General features: G+C 51.8%; 6 protein-coding genes across 6 annotated transcripts, besides 15 other annotated features; 4 read left to right on the forward strand and 2 right to left on the reverse strand.

The window, feature by feature from the left end:
• Positions 1–65: 65 nt before the first annotated feature.
• rsm25 (mitochondrial 37S ribosomal protein mS23) lies at positions 66–927 on the forward strand (the record flags this gene model as incomplete). The annotated part of the gene is made up of 2 exons (XM_001271616.1): positions 66–496; positions 582–927. 2 exons carry the CDS (start codon positions 66–68, stop codon positions 925–927), a joined length of 777 nt encoding a protein of 258 aa, XP_001271617.1.
• A 1,056-nt stretch (positions 928–1,983) lies between these two features.
• ACLA_046580 (RAM signaling pathway protein domain-containing protein) lies at positions 1,984–5,114 on the forward strand (the record flags this gene model as incomplete). Its single annotated transcript, XM_001271617.1, has 4 exons — positions 1,984–2,372; positions 2,456–2,567; positions 2,627–2,967; positions 3,029–5,114. 4 exons carry the CDS (start codon positions 1,984–1,986, stop codon positions 5,112–5,114), a joined length of 2,928 nt encoding a protein of 975 aa, XP_001271618.1.
• A 726-nt stretch (positions 5,115–5,840) lies between these two features.
• cp9 (putative serine carboxypeptidase) lies at positions 5,841–7,611 on the reverse strand (the record flags this gene model as incomplete). The annotated part of the gene is made up of 2 exons (XM_001271618.1): positions 5,841–7,300; positions 7,368–7,611. The coding sequence occupies 2 exons, from the start codon at positions 7,609–7,611 to the stop codon at positions 5,841–5,843; spliced, it is 1,704 nt and encodes a 567-aa protein (XP_001271619.1).
• Positions 6,662–6,685: a microsatellite.
• Positions 6,662–6,686: a microsatellite.
• Positions 7,612–7,661: 50 nt separating the features above from the next.
• Positions 7,662–7,690: a microsatellite.
• Positions 7,691–8,108: 418 nt separating this feature from the next.
• Positions 8,109–8,137: a microsatellite.
• A 2,342-nt stretch (positions 8,138–10,479) lies between these two features.
• Positions 10,480–10,524: a microsatellite.
• Positions 10,484–10,520: a microsatellite.
• Positions 10,525–11,160: 636 nt separating the features above from the next.
• Positions 11,161–11,183: a microsatellite.
• An 873-nt stretch (positions 11,184–12,056) lies between these two features.
• Positions 12,057–13,796, forward strand: ACLA_046600 (TCP11 family protein; the record flags this gene model as incomplete). Its single annotated transcript, XM_001271619.1, has 2 exons — positions 12,057–12,815; positions 12,870–13,796. 2 exons carry the CDS (start codon positions 12,057–12,059, stop codon positions 13,794–13,796), a joined length of 1,686 nt encoding a protein of 561 aa, XP_001271620.1.
• A 319-nt stretch (positions 13,797–14,115) lies between these two features.
• Positions 14,116–14,151: a microsatellite.
• A 226-nt stretch (positions 14,152–14,377) lies between these two features.
• On the forward strand, positions 14,378–15,526 carry ACLA_046610 (uncharacterized protein; the record flags this gene model as incomplete). The annotated part of the gene is made up of 1 exon (XM_001271620.1): positions 14,378–15,526. The coding sequence occupies one exon, from the start codon at positions 14,378–14,380 to the stop codon at positions 15,524–15,526; it is 1,149 nt and encodes a 382-aa protein (XP_001271621.1).
• Positions 14,560–14,599: a microsatellite.
• Positions 14,692–14,722: a microsatellite.
• Positions 15,026–15,059: a microsatellite.
• A 497-nt stretch (positions 15,527–16,023) lies between the features above and the next one.
• Positions 16,024–16,046: a microsatellite.
• A 132-nt stretch (positions 16,047–16,178) lies between these two features.
• On the reverse strand, positions 16,179–17,126 carry ACLA_046620 (uncharacterized protein; the record flags this gene model as incomplete). The annotated part of the gene is made up of 3 exons (XM_001271621.1): positions 16,179–16,424; positions 16,480–16,638; positions 16,713–17,126. The coding sequence occupies 3 exons, from the start codon at positions 17,124–17,126 to the stop codon at positions 16,179–16,181; spliced, it is 819 nt and encodes a 272-aa protein (XP_001271622.1).
• Positions 16,333–16,379: a microsatellite.
• Positions 16,336–16,378: a microsatellite.
• A 14-nt stretch (positions 17,127–17,140) lies between the features above and the next one.
• Positions 17,141–17,172: a microsatellite.
• Positions 17,173–17,223: the final 51 nt, after the last annotated feature.

Consider the following 17,223-nt stretch of genomic DNA (forward strand, 5'->3'; position numbering starts at 1 on the left):
CGCTTTTGGATCCCGATTTACTCATCCGGCACACTCTCCCGAGAGCCCTCGCGCTCCCAGCCGTTATGGGCAAATACAACCTCACAGCACTTCGTGTGCACCAAACTGCTCTGCAGCAACATGCTGCTGGCAAGATTCGCGCTCCTCCCAAGTGGATCGACGTCGTGGCCGATATCCCCCCAGCTCAGGTCCTTGTGCGAAACCAGGCCGCTCAACATCAGCTCGTCCGACAGCGCCTGAAGACGGTTCCCGGCGCTTCGAAGCCGCAGGTCGCCTTTGAAGTTCAAGAGAAGCGGATCAAGTCGAAGAAGGCTAGCCGTATGTTTTTACCGACAGAGATCAAATACGAAGAAGATCAGCTGCGACGGGAGTTTTTCCGTGATCATCCGTGGGAACTTGCCAGACCCCGTGTTGTCGTCGAAAGTTCAGGCAGGGACTTTGAAAGATATGATTGGAGCCGGCTCCAGCAGCCAGGAAAGAGATTAGACGGTGAAAGGTATAGGCTGCACACCACCCCCCCAATTGCCTGAGTGATATTCCACCGGCACGTTGATTGAAGGCTGACCACTTTTGTTGTACAGCGTTGTTCAACGACAGCTCTGGCTACTCAACAATGTTCCCGATATGACGAGGAGCGCTGCCTACGATATTGCGCGTCGCGAGTTCTACCGACTACGACTCCAGGAAGACATCGAACGCCGAGTGGCCGCAGAAGAGGCGGAAGCAACTGGGGCAACATTCGGACGGTCACTTCTGGAGGTTGGTATGGAACTCGAGAACCAACAGTACGAACGTTGGAAGGAGTGGGCCAAATCGGAAGCCCAATTACAGGATCAGAAAACAGCAGCCTTTGTTGGTGCTCCGGAGATTGCTGCGCACGATGAGGCTGTGGAGCCAATTGAGGAGAAGTCTGCTCTGCCATTATAGAGTGTGCGACAATGGAGAAGGCTGTCAGGTGGCCCATTTGGTTCCTCACAATTGATCTAGAGGCCTTTTGTTCTCAAAAAAACATGATGTATACTACTGCACTTGGGTTCCCTTTTTTTTTTTTTTTTTTCTTTCCTCGCTTGTCCTTTCTAATGTCCTCAGTTTGACGTACTGTATGTAAGTAAGTATGTATGTATATCTCCTAAGGTAGACACATCACGTTTTTCCAGCACCAGAGATCCGTCTCTCCCTCATTGCCTCACTCTTCCATGCCTGACAAGACCGAATGATGCTCTCAATATCCATCTCTTGGGCTGAAATCCGCGGCGGGCCAATCATGCTGCGTGACTTATCGCGCTGAGTGGAATTCCCCCAGCATTGAAATCGATTATCCGCTTTTTCCCCCGGATCGTTCTCTCTCAATGCAGGCGATGTTGAAGTTCATCAATCCTGTCTGTTGATTTACTTTCTTTACTTTCTTCTAAAGACTATTTTCGTTCCCCTTTTAACCACCAGTTCTCTCTCCGGATTCAATTTGGGGTTGTTTGTGGTGGCGTCTCCTGCGGGCAGTTGCGCCTCTTCCTCCGCGTTTCACCTTCAAACCTGAAACTCCAGCTCGCGAACCTTCTCCCTGTGTGATTTGACCTGTCAACCCCGGCAGCTTCATCGTTCGGAAACCAAGTCTGGTGATTCCTTTCCTCCCTGAATATCCTCCCTACGAAAGAAACGGTCGTTGGTTGGAAAACAGACGGAACTGTTGGGCCTCGTCTCACGCCTCGATTGAGCTTCCCCATACTCTTTACACCAACGTGCAGCTCCATTCTCCTACTATATTACCGCTTACTCGGCTAAGACCATTATTTTGAGACCTCGCTTGATCATGCTTGCTTCCTGTCGTTCTCCAGGTTCGCGGAAGTCTCAAGTCATCTGATTCATGATTGCGACAAGTTGCGTGCAAGCCAGTACGTCAAATAGCATCAGACGCGCCGACGAGAATCTCATAGCCGCTTTTGCACCATGCTGTCTACGATGGTCCGGCCCGAAGATACTATCAGGATGCCTCCCTCATATCGTGTTGACCCCGATGAGGAAGAACGAAATCGAAGAACTCCGGAACAAAATATCTCCTCATCGTCATCGTCCTCCAACAATGAAGAATCAACAAAAAGCGAAGACGAGTCGTCGCATCCGAACGAGACTCAGGGTGATGGCAGCAACAACACGAACAGAAACCCTCCCGGACCGCGATTCTTAACACCAGAGGAGACCATCGAGCTTGCTCGCCGTGCAGTCGAGAATGGGATACTGGAAACTAAGCGCTCCCTGGCAGGAAGCGAGGCTGTCAGCGATGTGGTCAAGCCTAAATTGACCATTGATCTGGGCCATTCCAATGTTGTCCGAATTCCCGAGCCGGTGGTGGATGCGATCAAAGACGAGGTTGAAAGGTAAGCACAGCCATGCTTCTGACAAAGTCATACGTGTGGGGTCATGGTTACTATTGCAATGCTGAGAGCTGATAAATCCAAAGATTGTCATTATCGAACAACCATCTTTTCCACATTCCATATCGTTTCGCTGAGTGCTCGCATCTTCGTTACCTCAATATTAGGGCGAATAACTTTCGGGAATTCCCTAGAGGGGTATGTGATCGCAAAACATCTCTTTCTTTTAGTTCATGCAGTTCTGATGAGTGAACCAGGTGTACAAGCTACCTCTACTCGAGATATTAGATCTCAGTCGCAACAAGATCAGTCATATACCCGAAGAGATAAAGAGGTTGTCGTCCTTGCGAGTTCTGTCTATCATGCAGAATAGGCTTGAAGATTTGCCCGCAGGAATTTCCGACATGAACAAGCTCCAGATCTTAAAGGTGGCCGGCAATCCGTTGAGAAATCCCCTTCGCCGAGTTCTAGAGACATCGGAGACAGAGATCGCCCCATCCGCCTTGACAGATAATGAAAAGGAGGTTGCTGTCACAGCGGAGTTGAAGAGATTCTTGAAATCTAGGCAATCCTCTGAGCAGGACAGGGGTAGTGCAAGGTACAGTCCACCCAAGTCATATCCCGATTTTGGTCAACCCCCCGGCTGACTAGGTGCACAGCGAGGGCACTCTGGACACACCCAAACCCATCAGGCGCAGACCGAGCAGTCGATTCCCTGTCATTCCCAGTCTAAGTGAAGGGTCTGTTGACCCTAAATCGCCATCGTTTGCAAGACCTCCGCCGATCCCACTGAAATCCCACTATCGTATTGCTTCTGGACATAGCACGATTTTCCACAGTGGCGCCTTTCAGCGACCGGGTGTGACCCCACTGGCAGGAGTCAACGAACGCAATCGAAGTAACAGCGAAGGCATAATTCAAGCATCATTCGCTGCCCGCAACAAGCGGATGGGGGTCATCAATAGGAAAAACACTGATTTGGGAACGCTGGATGAAACGCGGCCCTACCGCAACAGTCACCTTCGCGGCCTAAGCCATGGTTCGATATTGAAAACGAGGACAGCTGGTACCATGCACGGGAGCAATTCCTCCAGTCCAAGTAGTCCTCGGGAGCGCCGACGCTTGAAAGACGGGTTTGTGAACCGCATGTCAAGCTTACCAGAACACAAGGGCGAAAAGGAAGCATTGAACCCTGTCATTGAGAGTGCCAAGGGCATCTTATTTGCGCTTTTTCAGGTTCAATCCCATGTGTCAGCTGTAATCAACGTCATCAAACGTGACGACTCACGACGGAATAGTCTGGAGATTGTTTTTTACAATGCTTCCACACACGTTGATCGGCTCAATGAAGCCCTTGAGATTGCAGAGACCTCTCAACCATGCGAGCAGGACATACTGAAGCTGACGAATGAATCCGTAAAACGAGAGTGCGAAACATGCATCGTGGCGTATGCCCACGTTGGCACGCAACTGCGGAATAGTCTTGAAAAGATCGTCGCCAATGGTGATTCGCGCTATGTGCGGTCGCTCATGCTCATGATTCATGGCAGCATGATTGAGCTTCGCAATGCCTGCGTGAGCTTGGGGGTTCCTTTGCAATCTGGGAAGCGGAATTTGACCCAAAAACCACCAGTACCTGAGATCAATAAAGAACCTGCAGTGTCTGATCGGTTCCTTGGACCGACTGTGACCCCGACTAGAGGTGACCGTTCTTTGTCCGTGCGCCGGTACAGAAGTGATACCACAATCCAACACCCTCGGATTATCACCAATGGACCTTTACCTGCGGCAGCGAACTATCAGTCCGCTGTCAGTTCACCAGGCTTCGCATCAACGCCTTTTAGCTTCGGAGCACGAAGCCGATCAAGCAGCAGATCTAACCTCGTCAATTCTTCCGTGCCCTCATCCCTTGCGACTCCTCGCTCTGGGGAGTCTTTCCCACCAATCCCAACTTCAGTCGTGCCCAGGATCAATCCTCTGACTGGGTTAGATGAGATTGAAGAAGAGCGAATCTTTGAGAAGATCTTCCAGCAGCTGTTTACTGCTTATACTGCTGCAGTCAATGCGCTGCCGGTGGCGAGTCGTCACTTCAAACGCTGTCTTGAGGTAGCGGAGCAAAGCCGGGAATCGGAAGGCGTGCAAATGCTTTGGAACAATCTTATTCGCCGTTGCCACGTGTGTCTGGAAGTTTCCGAGGCGCTCGGGCAGCGTCTTTCCAATATGAAGGTGAAAGAACCAGGTGGCGGAATGCGCAATCAGCGCGAATTCTGGCAACTATGCAAAGGCTTCATGCAATCCTTTGTCGACCTCGTCACTGACATGCGCGAGGTTAGAAGCATGCATCTTCTCCCGCCCGACATCATTGTTATCCTTCGCCCGGTGCAGAGGGCCAGCAGGGAAGCCGGCCGGTTGATTGAGGCTTCTCCGTGGTCGTACCTCGCGGACATGGCAACCGGCAATGGTCCAAGCAATATCTACGGGCCACCGCTGCATTCGCAGCATACACAGCATCAGACTTCCGGGTCAAGTTCTAATGGGTTCCACATCAACTCGACGCTGTCCCCGCAATCCATTCACCTCCCTGCGACTCCCTTGAGTGCGGCTCTCGGCCCGGCCGCACAGGCGACTGTGCCCACCACACCTGCCAGTGCCTACAGCGACAAGTTTTTTGAGGGTGATGTGTTCCAGCGGGCAGATTCACTCCTTTCGATGCCAAATCAAGCACCTTTTTTCAGCCGCCGTTGAAGTGGTACAGTTCATTGCTCTCGAGCTGCCCGCACCAGTCACCAGTCTCTGCATCTACTCCCCCCCCCTTACCTAACAATCTACGGTAGTGGGATCTTCTATACCATCGCTCGTTATCTTTCCCCTGGCATGCCTTGAGGGCATGACTTGCAGGTTACCTCCCGATCCAGGCGCGGAACCTAGAGCTTAGCCCAGCCTCCGACAGGCTCGGAGGTTATGCTCACAATTCGCCGAAATAACGCGCAATTTTCTTCTACTCTAAAGGAGAGAACTCCTGGGAATGTATATCATACCCTGCGGCACGATATGCTCCACTGTTTTGCTCAGCACAACTCAGCGAGATCGAGTTCTCAATGTACACATAGTCCTATGCTCCCGACCTTACAGCGCCGTTCGCCCTTGTTTTACTTGCTTTCGGTTTCTTATGATTTTCATGCATCCAGAGTGGGGAATAAAATGGCGGGGGTTTGCGTTAGACTTGAGAAGCACCACGGAGTTCGGGTTTCATTATTTCAATGTGTGTTTCTATTTTGTACCTGGTGTCTTTGCATAGCGTGTCTGCTTGAATTCATGAATGGATGATGAAAAAAAAGAGTGTGGATAGATGGCTTTATGATCATAGTCACTGCTGTTTATTGGTCATTTGCTAAATCTTTATGAACAACCAAATGGGAAGCGAATCAAGCATTTACTCCGTAACTCTATAGTCGACACACGACGCTGAAACTAACTGTCCCCATCTGCAACAACAACAACAACATCCCGCACATAGGCAAACATCTCCCGCGGCTTTTTCATAAACACAGTGTGGCCTGCACCCCGAAAAAAATGGTAGCTGACCCCCCGCTCGGACGCCCACACCCCCGCCTCTGCCCCCATGGCTTCTTCCCTGCACGGTTCCTCCGCGTCTACAGCCTCGGAGCCATTACAGGCGTGCACGGCCGGCGCCGCATCGTCCGCATAGAAGACACGATGCGGTTTCCGCGCGAAGCCCTGCGCCCCACGCCAGGTCATGTTCTGGAGACAGAGCTCGGCGCCGAAGTGGTTGAGCAGCATGTCGTATTCGCCGGCGTAGACGTGCACGGTGACGTTGTGCGCGGTCACGAGGGCCGGGAGGATGGAGTAGGCTGGTGGGGTGGGCGGGGCGGCTGTGAGCAGGGTGTCGAGGATGGTGCCGTTGCAGGGGGCGAAGGGGGTGGTGGTGGTGGTGGTGCTGCTGCTGCTGTCTGGGAGGGAGGAGGGGGGAATGTTCAGGGCGGTTTGGACGTCGGCGCGGCTGAAGTAGGTGGCCAGTAGGTCGAGCGGGTCGATGGTGTCACAGTCGTTGCTGATATCGTACACGTCGAAACAGCGCTTGCCTGTGCCTGTGTTAGTGTTAGTGTTTGTGGCGGAGGCCGAGAGGGCGGTCATGTAGTTCATGGCGGTCGAGAAGGTTGCACAGGTGCCGTAGCAGGGGGAGTTGAGGATGGACGAGGAGACTGTGTCGGGTGTGGTTGGGTGGATGTTGCACGTCTCATTCATGACGTTTTGCAGGTTGCGCCGTCGACGCTGCTGCTGCTGCTGCTGCTGCTGGAACCGGCGTCGGTAGTTGAGGTTCTCTGGGTTACCGGGGATTACGATGTTGCCTTCAGGGGGGTATTGCTCCGCCTGCTGTAGAATGGTTGTGAAGCCGCAGGTTTCGTCTGCTTGCGCGAAGGCCGAGAGGATCTCGTCTGGCATCTGTAACAGGGTCTGTTGTGAATGGAGAAACTTGCCCATCGTGACGGTTGTCAAGGCTGCAGGGTTGCCCAAGGTCCCGTCCCCGAGTGCTATGGAACGGAGGTTGATCGGGTATTTCTTCTGGTTCTCCATGATCTCAGAGGCAAAGTAGGGGATGTAGATCCCCGCATATGATTCCCCAATCAAGTAGACACGCTTGGAACGCATATGCGGGAAGTGAGCGAAGAAGTTCTGCAGCCATTTGTAGAAGTCCAATGTCACTCGGTCGTTATCCCGCACAGGATATGGGTCACTTGCTGTCGAGAAGCCTGTCCCCGCGGGTTGGTCAACATAGAGAACATGGCCTAGGTTTGACCATGAGTAGGGATTTGGGATTAGACGAGTGCTGTTGCCATCGAACGATACAGGGCCGTTGCCTGTCGTCAGCCCTATCAGGGACGAGCAGCCGGGTCCGCCGTTGAACCATACTGTTTGTTCAGCGCGAGTCAATATATGCGCTAACCCTACAGATTCTTGACAGATAGGAGAGATTACTTATTAAGTCATCGTCATAAGTAAGATTTTGCGCCTGAAAGAGCCAAAAGAAGATGGAGTTGCCTTCCTCGGTGTCAGGGATAGGGAGCCGGCCAGCCCAGCTGAGCGGCAGAGAGGGACTCTCAGGTAACGAATGGACTTCGAATTGGGATATGTCGAAGGATGCTTGCGAGGATATAGAGAACAAGAGCGTCGGCAGGGCCCATAATGTGTTGAAGAGGATGAGAATGGCAGCGGTAATCATGATACTAGCCGATATGGATGATACGATTTACTGACCTGATAATCAACATGGAGAGAGAGGGAGGGAGAGAGAGAGAGAGTCCATTTTTCTTTTTGGTAGAAGTTATCTATGTAGAAGAGAGTGACAGAGGAAGACCAAGTGGCGAGGTTCGTGAATAGAAGCCAGTGTGTCAGGCTCTTGGGTTCCTGTTGGATGGATGCTTCCATTAACACTATCCCGAACTTGACCTCAATAGAGTGAATGGTTTATTGAGGGCGACAGAAGATAAATGGAAAAAGCCAGCGTCTCAGCCCAACTCTTCATAAATCTGGCAAATAGATCTCCATCCTCCAGTTGGAGGGACCGCGATGATAGGTACTTGACGGACACTGTCGCTGTCGCTGTCGCTGTCGGTGGTCTGCCTCAGGCAATGTCATCTGTAAATAGTCACGTGTTGGTCTACATGATTAGGGCTTCGTGCTAGGGCAGTCACAGCCTCACAGGACCTCGACATATCATCCTCCTCCTCCTCATCCTCATCCTCCTCGAGATAGAATCATAAGCAACCCGAGAGAAGAGCACTGGATGACCATTATCTATCAATCTTTTGATCATCATTGATCAGACAGCCAAGACCTGGAGTATCTACCCGTCGGAATGTCAGGTTACCCGCAATCAGTCGGTACTACTCTGTTCATCCCCCATCCGTCATGGTGGACGGGCTTGGCTCGCTGTGATTTTCTTCTCCCCATGAGGTCAGTCCTTGATTAATCGGCATTTACGATCGAGATTAGCTTCCCTTCTTTTATGCAAAATGCAAACGGACCTGGAATTCCCCAATTGCCTCTGCTCCGTCTAGCTCCGGAATGAGGCGGCCACGCGTGGAGTGATCAGTGCACCTCCACCACATCTCTAAAAGTGAGGCGTCAAGCGCGTGCCGCGACTCGCGAATCCTTTCATTAATTCTCGGTCCCTTTGTTTTCTGCTTCACCTTTGGCCTCGATCTTGAAAGTTGAACGGGCTGGTTGATAGAGTTTCAAGTTCCGACTCGGAAATCCTTCTGGTGGAAGCGAATGAGCGGTATGATGCTATCCATCCCTGTCTCTGCTCCAACACGTTGTGGCTTTGAACGGTTGAACAACTCCATCCACATAACTAATGAACCTTGTGAATCGGCGATGGGATCAGCTAAGTTTTCACTCAACGCTCCTTTCCGATACTCTTGCCGATCAGGAGCGGACAGCCTCATTTCCCGCTCGGGGGGATGTCCAAGACATCCCTACGCATATTTGCATCCGTATTTACTTCACCGTTGAGACACAACAAACACTTGCTGTATACTTAGCGAACACTGTGACTCAGACTCACCTGGCGCTGATTTGTTCTATTGTCTCGGATCGTTGAAGGTTGATCAACCTGGTAGGGCGATCGAATACTTGTCCACTGTTCATTCCTCGTTTCCCCCATGCCTAAGGGGGGCAAGGAAAAGCTTACACAAGTGCTCCGTGACACACTCTCAACGAGTTCCCGTCGCCATGGTCCATCCCGGACATAAGTTTTCTTGGTGTAAATGCAAACAGGGAGTAGCCTCGCGGATCTCGGTGAGTAAAGAGGCTCCGAGATATGTTGTGAGGGAATCGCAGTATGATTGCAGTACAAAAGTGGGATGACCTAGATGCTAGTAGCTTATGTTCCGTTTAAAGTCAAGTATGTAGATATAAAATCGAGGAACCCAAGTCTGTTATCCTGCCGATCGAACCGGCCCATTCGGCCGACCATGCGGCAAAGTAACATTGTAGGATTACACTGTTGACTGTATACGGATAGTAGAGCAGGCAGGTATCGTTCTGGGACGGGAATGTGGATTCTCGGATTCGAATGCGAAAGGAAGAAAACCGAAGGATATTTACGATCGCGATTCAAAGATCCCCTCTCACCGAAGTGATGCTATTCCCAAGGCGCCAAGCCCAGTACTTGGTACTTCCTCCCACCCCTTAACTCGCAGCACTGACTTTTTTTTTTTGTTTCTTCTGTTCTCTCCTTGCCTCCTTTTTTCGATCCCCCCTAAAACAGAAAAAGCAAATGCATCCATCCACCTAGTTCCTCAGCATCCGAGCCTTGAGCAGTGGGGTGATCATTGATGTCGCAGTCTCACTGTCACAGACTCCCAGTCCACCCCGGTTGATCCTCTCTGATGCAGGTAGAAGGAGTTGTTCTATGTACACGGAAAGCCACATCAGTAGTCAGTGCAGAAGAACAGAAGAAACAGCTATGGGGAATCTCTGTGATCTGCTGCAATGCTTCTTCCCTCTTTGTGTACTCGCTTCGTCCTCCAGTAGTACAACGCTCATCCTATCCAGATCATCCCCGTGGCGGTTTTGGATCTGTCATGTCGCCTTTGCCAATTATTATTTGCTGGGTAACAACAGCATCGAACTTGGCCTGAGCCTGGGATGATCCCACTCTTCCCTGTGGACTGAGTTTATGTTGTATCCTCCCTCTCATCCTCATCAGGAGGAATGCCGCTTTTGTACTCGCCTCAGTCCATTTTCACCCCTGCAGGTATGTCCTCAATTCTCTCTCATGGTTGAAAACGATTCTCTCCAGTCTATCAATATACTACTATTATTACTATCTCTTGCTTTCCTTATATCTACTATCTTCGAGAACCCTGGTGTACTTTGTGACCCACGCAAACTATCGTCAGACCTCCAGGGGAACAGTGAATTGACTAGTGGATAATCCCTCCGTAGGCGTCTATCTATTGATCCGTCCCCAAGACTTATTCGCGCTGAAGGATCGAAGTATATCTTATATCTCAACACTCCGACGTCATTAGGGGGTGCCGTCGCCATCGCAATTCTATGGAGTAGATAGTTAGAAGACGGTAGATAGACAGACAGACAGACAGACAGACAGACAGACAGACAGGCAACATCGCTGCACCTCGAATTCTCTCTTTTTTTTTTATTGAATGGTCTAATAATAATCATGATTCTCACTCATCCTGATTCACCAACCATGAAGTCAATCTCTTCTTTTTTATTTTCTCCCCTTTTACTTTCACTGGGCTTTTTTTTTTTTGTTTTTTTCCTGTTGCAGTGCCGACATTCTGACCCATAACTGAGTCGCTGAAAACGTCTTGTTCGGCAGCCTCACTTTTTCTCCCTTTTCCTTTCCCTGCCTTGATTGTTGCGAGCGCAGATGGCTTGCTTGCTGTTCTCGACATCGTAGTAGTGTTATCCATTCTCTTTGATCATACTCTAACTCAACTCTGGTCGTTGATCTCTCTTCGCTCTCCACTCGATCGACTGAGAACCTACCTGGAGTTCTTTTCCCCTCGCTTCGTTTTACTTCGCCCGTCCAGTGCATGCGTGATCCTTTTCAGGACCTTCCGATATGCCGGTACTTCCTATCTGAAAACGTCTGATTCCTCTGCCATAGTGTTATATCAAGACCTCTCTCATCCTGGTCGCCTTGCCAAATCTACTCCCTGCCATTTGCGTGTTTTCGGACTGTATCGCTCTGGAGTTGCTGCAAAAGAAATTCGCTTGCCGCTGCTTGCTTGCATGTCCTGTCTTGTCTTGTCTTGTTTGCCTGGACCTGTGCAGTGAATTGATCTATCATTCTGATCGCTACTGCATAAGCTCTGTGTATCCTGTTGCTGTCTTTTGTTTTTATTTTTTATATCTTTTCTCTTCTTTTGATCCAATCCATCAAATCCCCCCCCCCTCTTTGTTTGTTTGTAGGAACAAAGCTTGGCTTCTACTCGTTGTCTCTCCTACCGGTGGACGCTTGAGATGCTTTGATTCCTACTACCTATTGCCACGTTCTGGAGAGAAGACAAAAAATTTTATCTGAAGGGCAATTGTTACCTTGCGAGACTGGCTCTATCGTGCCAGTATCAATCCAGGGCTAGATTTTGAGACCCTCTTATCCCCCATACTGCGATCGACGCTGATTGACAAGCACCTGGTGAGCATGCTTGCCCACCCCCTCCCCTCCCCCTTCCTTTGCCGTAGGCAAGGACTGACGAAAAGGCTGATCGAAGGGATACTAGATCAACACCAGATCAACTTAATCGGCCTAGCAACGTTGTGTCTAGGGCTATGGTGCCGTGCTTACACGGAGGAGAATCCTTCATAGCTCTCGTGGTTCTATTTCTCCCGGAAAAATAATCTGGAAATCGCACGATTTCGACTTCCTATATCGTTTACCCCATCCATTCTATTGTTTGGGTAGCAGCATAATTCCTCACACTCAGATCGGATGGAGATGGATCTCCAGAAAACGAAGGAGGCAAGGCCAAATGCGCCGGGGAAACAGGAAGAAGGCACGGAGTGTCCATTGGAAGCATACGGCGGAAGCAGCCATTCAAAGAAGGACTCCCCGAAGAATGATTCGTTGGACCACCACGAAGAACCTCAACACAGTACAAAAAAAGACAGTGCAAATACGAAGCAATTATGTCAGGTCAGTGGATTGCTCTTCTTGCGATCACCTACAACCCTCGTCATACTGACCCATGCGGAATGCGACAGGCCACACCCCAAACGCCCACTCCCCCATCGTCAGAAGCAATGAAGATACCCCGGACGCTTGGCCTGAGCGCGAAACAGCACAAACTGCTCCTGGGCGCAAAGCGATATCCTCCAGTCACTAAGAGGACCCTCAGTGAACTTGATCTGCCCTGTATCATGAGCAATATCAACCTCCGCATGGACGCCAATTTTGATCGCGACCTACACTTCAAACCCGACCTGGACGGGGAGAAGGGTAAAAGGAAAAGGAAGGAAGCCGGAGATTACTGGGACGCCATGGGAGCCGAGATCTCCATTTATGCCTTTTGGGCAAGCCAGACGAACGAGACTACGGACAACGACCAGCAGGACGAGCAGTTACAGGCATTTGAGCCCCGATTACCGGCCATGTTCAAGACCCTACAAGATGTTTTGAAGACCCTGGTCCCCGAGCGCGACCATCCCAGCGTCATGGAGAACCTGGAAGTGGGCTTGTTGATGCAGCAGATTCGGAAAGGGGTACTCAATATGGTTGGAGTCGCCAAGTGGCTGGCGTCGCTTCTCAAGACGCATTGCGCGCCCATGCGCGATGAATGGGCGGATCGCATGGTTGAGCAGATCACTTCGGGCTCAGAGTCGCAGGATTCAATGGAAATTGTCCGCGGGTTGCAGACGCTCTTTGCCATCCTAGAGGCCATGAAACTGGTAGGACTTTCAAATTCCCTCAACTTTTAGATCTCAAGAGACTAATGGCTCTAGGACGTGGCAAACCATCAGATCCGCGCCTTTCGAGTGCTGCTCATCGAAGACACTGTCCCATTTCTGCAAGAATATTTCCGCAGCAAGATCGCAAGAGACAACTTTCGTGTGGAGGCGTCGCGACTGTGGTACCTGGACATTCGGGAACAGGAGCTACGCAACGTGGAGAGGGGCGAACATGCCGACAGCTTTTTCCCTATCTTGCTCCTCTTTCAAGGTCTAACTGACACCCTACTGCAATTCCACAGCCCTCGCGAGGGATTTCCGGAAACATTCGTCTTTGATTCCGACCGCTTGTGGCAACTGCGGTCATGCCTCCAGAACCTTATCACCTTGGATATCTGCTGGTTCATCTTCGAATCATATATCCACACCCAAAAACGCTATCTCTCGGCTCCCGCACAAACATATGCCAGCTTCCGCTCGCGGATCGGATCATTGATGGAGGAGAATGAAGACTGCCCCCGGGGGTCTGCGCGATGGGTAAAGAATGTGCGCGGTATCGCACTGGAGATTGCGCGGTTTGCGTGCGCAGCATGCTGCGGTGACTCCATGGTTTTGGACGCTGTGATCGCGCCTATTGAAGCCACGCTGGAGTGGCATCTGTCCAACGAGTCTTCGGAGCTGTTCCAGTATTTCCAGAACTCGCTCCGGCAAAAGTTGCTGGCGTCAACCTTTGTGTTTGCCAAAAAATATCTCAACATGTCTCCGCTGGCCATCTGCGAGTCCCAGCGCAGCTATACACATTCGACATCACAGCAGCATTACGACATGGAGCGGATCTCCATGCGACTAGCACACATTGGCGTGCTGCACTGGAGGGTCTGGGCGCCCATTCTCTACGTGCGCGAGAGCATGTCACCGACCGACGTGGCGGACAGCCCGATAGCCGCAGACCATGGTCATCCAGAAGTCGCGCCTGCGTAACATGAGTTTCACCCTTGTTTTGTTTTTTCATTTCATCTCTCCGGTGGCACACGAGCGGAGTTTACGGTTTCGGGGTTCTTGCTGGATTTTGGTATTCTGTTTTCTGTGACTCGCGATTCAGCGTCTTGCATCGGTTTTTGTCAGGGTCATGGCGTCCAAATGGGAAGGGCATCGATCGTTCTCTCGCAAAAGCCTTGCCTTTTTGATATGGAGTGCTGGGGGGGGGGAGGGTTCAACAGATCTTTTTGAATAGAGGAGTGACCTGATATAACAGGTTCTGATATACCAGCATTGGAGTGTAGATGTGGTTGTTTTATTATAGTAGTAGTAGGTAGTAATAATAATAATAGTAATAAATTCAATATAGAACATTGTATTATTGTCATAATTTGAGTGTCCTTAAGTAAGCAAGCTGTGCATTTGCACCTCACCAACAATAGTACCTAGGTAGTACCTAGTTACTCTCCATCGCCCGTAGCACCAGTATACCAAATCTCAACCAACCATAAATCAGAATCCTCCATCCAATATGATACCACCCAACTGACAGTATACACACCAAACCATTGAATCATTAAACAATGCGCCTCACCCACCCCCTGCGCACCCCATACCCCTGGCTCACCACCCTCAAAGTCTCCCAACTCCAACACATCGCCCAAGCAACAGGCATCCACTCCTCCGGCCCCAAGGCCGCGCTGCTCACCCGGCTGCGCGCCCAGCTCCCGCAGTGCGAGCTCCCACACCCACACCCACACCCGCACAGCGCCAGCGCCAGCGCCAGCGCAAACCCCAGCCCCGGCAGGAATCTCAGCATCCTCAGCATCGACATGGGCATCCGCAATCTCGCCTACGCGCATCTCAGCTTCCACGTCCCAGACACAGCCGACAGCGACAGCAACAGTATCAGCAACAGTATCAGCAACACACCCGCACAGCTACACGCATGGCGTCGCCTCGCCGTCTCCGAACTCCTCCCCCCGGACGGGCTTGAAGGACCAGACACGGCGCGAGGGATAGGTTCCTCGTCCTCGTCCTTCTCGCCGGCTGCGTACGCTCACACCGCCTACGCGCTCGTCACGGGCCTCCTGGCGCGCTACGCGCCCACGCATGTGCTCATCGAGCGCCAGCGGTTCCGCTCCGGGGGCGCCAGCGCGGTGCAGGAGTGGACGCTGCGCGTGGGTGTGTTTGAGGGGATGTTGTATGCTGTGCTTGTTGCGTTGCGGATGGGGGCCGGGGCCGGGGTCGGGGTCGGGGTCGGGGCGGCGCCGGTGGTGGTTGGGGTTGAGCCGGGGAGGGTGGGGAGGTATTGGGAGGGGGAGGGATCTGTGGAGGAGAAGACGACGAAGAAGAAGGAGATGGGGGAAGGGGAACGGAGGAGGAAGGGGCCGCGGGAGGGGAAGAAGATGAAGATCGATCTTGTCGGGGGGTGGCTTTCTTCGGGGACGGGGAGTCCGGTGGTTGTTGGGGCGGAGGGGGAGGTGAGGCAGTTGGTGGATGCGTATTTAGGGCGGTGGGAGGGGAAAGCCAAGGGGAAGGGGAGGAGGAAAGGGAAGGGAGAGGTCGGAGATGGCATAGGGACGGTGGCAGACGCGGAGACCGTGGATGTGCGCAAGATGGATGATTTGGCGGATTGTCTGGTCCAGGGCGTGACCTGGCTGCAGTGGCAGACGATGCGGCGGCGGATTGCGATGATGGGACTGGATGCGCTGCCTGAGTTGAAGAAATAAATAGCTTAGATGAATTGATAGATACCCTATGGACATATTATAGTGGATATGATACCCTTGGCTTGGATGCGTCTCCTCATACTCCCAAGTTCCCTAACCAAATGCTTCGCACGTCCTACAATGGCTAGCATGATCGTCACTCATAAGATCGAGGATCTCTACGTCATCTCGGGAAGATCAAACAATCAGATAGAGATAAATCAGTCGTTAACATGTCACGAGCTATCGTCATCGCAAGGCTCGCCAAGTTGTGTCAATGACCGTCTGAAATACAGAGATTTAGCTGAAGGGCCTCCCCGTTTGAGAGAAATGCGAGAAGCAATCGCGGCTTTGTTGGCTAAATCAGCGAGACTTGACCAAATCCGCGGCGTATGAACTGAAAATAAACCACCAGAGAAGAGGAAAGTCCCCGTCCTCTGGATAAGACAAGAATGTAAGATGAGGGAGGAAAAAAAAAACGTCTAGATGAATCAAGGTCCGCACTCTACGTGTGTACCAGAAGAAGAAGAAAAAGAAGAAGCAAAGAAACGAAAAGGGCCCTCAATCCTAATGGCACAACGCCAGCGTGCGTATCTCGCCTCGAGAGGCGAGCATCCCTCAATCACAGACGGTCATGTTCACAGCTCCTGCGGCAAATTTGCCTCAGGCGGGCTTAGTTGTAGTGGCGGCGGTAGCTAGTGGGGTAGGGCAGCTTGCTGGTTATGAAGCCAGTGGGCTTCGGAGCACCGCTGGGGTAGGGAGCGGTGCCGTTGCCGTAGGGGGGAAGGGGGACGTTGGTCTCACAGGGACCTTCGCCCCCCTCTCCATCATCGTCGTTGTCGTTGTCGTTGTCATCGTCGTCGTCGTCGTCGTCCTCCCCATTGTCACCAGAGGTGGGGGTAGGAGTGGCCGGAGCAGTCTATCGACAAAGATTAGTATCAAGACAGAGTCGAAGGATAAAGAACTTGACATACCACAGTGACGGTGGCAGTGGCAGTGACGGTGACGGTAGCCTGGGTGCAAGCTCCCTCGGCAGAGCCGCTGGGAACGGAAGAAGAGGGAATGGTGATCAGAGTGGCGGTCGAGGTGGAAGTGGTGCCCTTATCACCGCTGCCAATAGCAGGCGAGGAGGTCTAGTCAATCCAGTCAGTCATGCTGTGAACAATTGCGGTGCCAAAAAAAAAAATGGGCTCAAAGGAAAACCTACCGCGGAAACAGTGTGGGTGTTAGTGGCAGTCCGGTGAACAGTAGTGGTCACGACTGTCTTCGTGGTGCCAGTGCCCAGGGTGTAGGTCAGGGTGACATCCTGGCCGCCACCAGGGAGCTGAGACTCACTCGATCCAGGCACGCCCGTGCTGAGAGGGATGGAGCTCGTGGTCTCAACGGACGAAGGCGCTCCAGGAGCAACGGGAGAGTTGGCCGGGATCGAGGAAGAAGGAACACCAGGGGACGAAGAGGGCACGGGAGTTGGGAAGACAAAGATAGTCGAGGTCGAAGAGGCAGTCATGTTCAAGGATCGACCATGGAAGAACTTGCGGGCGTGGATAGCCTGGTGGTTGGCCTCACCACCGGTAGCCAAGATGGCCAGGAGAGCGAGGGAAAGCTTGCTAGTGAGTTGCATCTTGATGGTGCTTGTTTGTTTGTTTGTTTTTTTTTTTTTTTTTTTTGTATAGCAGCGAGACAATCAATGTCGTTGGCGGGGATTTCCTGGATGTCTG

The sequence above is a fragment of the Aspergillus clavatus genome, genomic scaffold, assembly GCF_000002715.2.
Source record: "Aspergillus clavatus NRRL 1 1099423829800 genomic scaffold, whole genome shotgun sequence".
NCBI lineage: Eukaryota > Fungi > Ascomycota > Eurotiomycetes > Eurotiales > Aspergillaceae > Aspergillus > Aspergillus clavatus.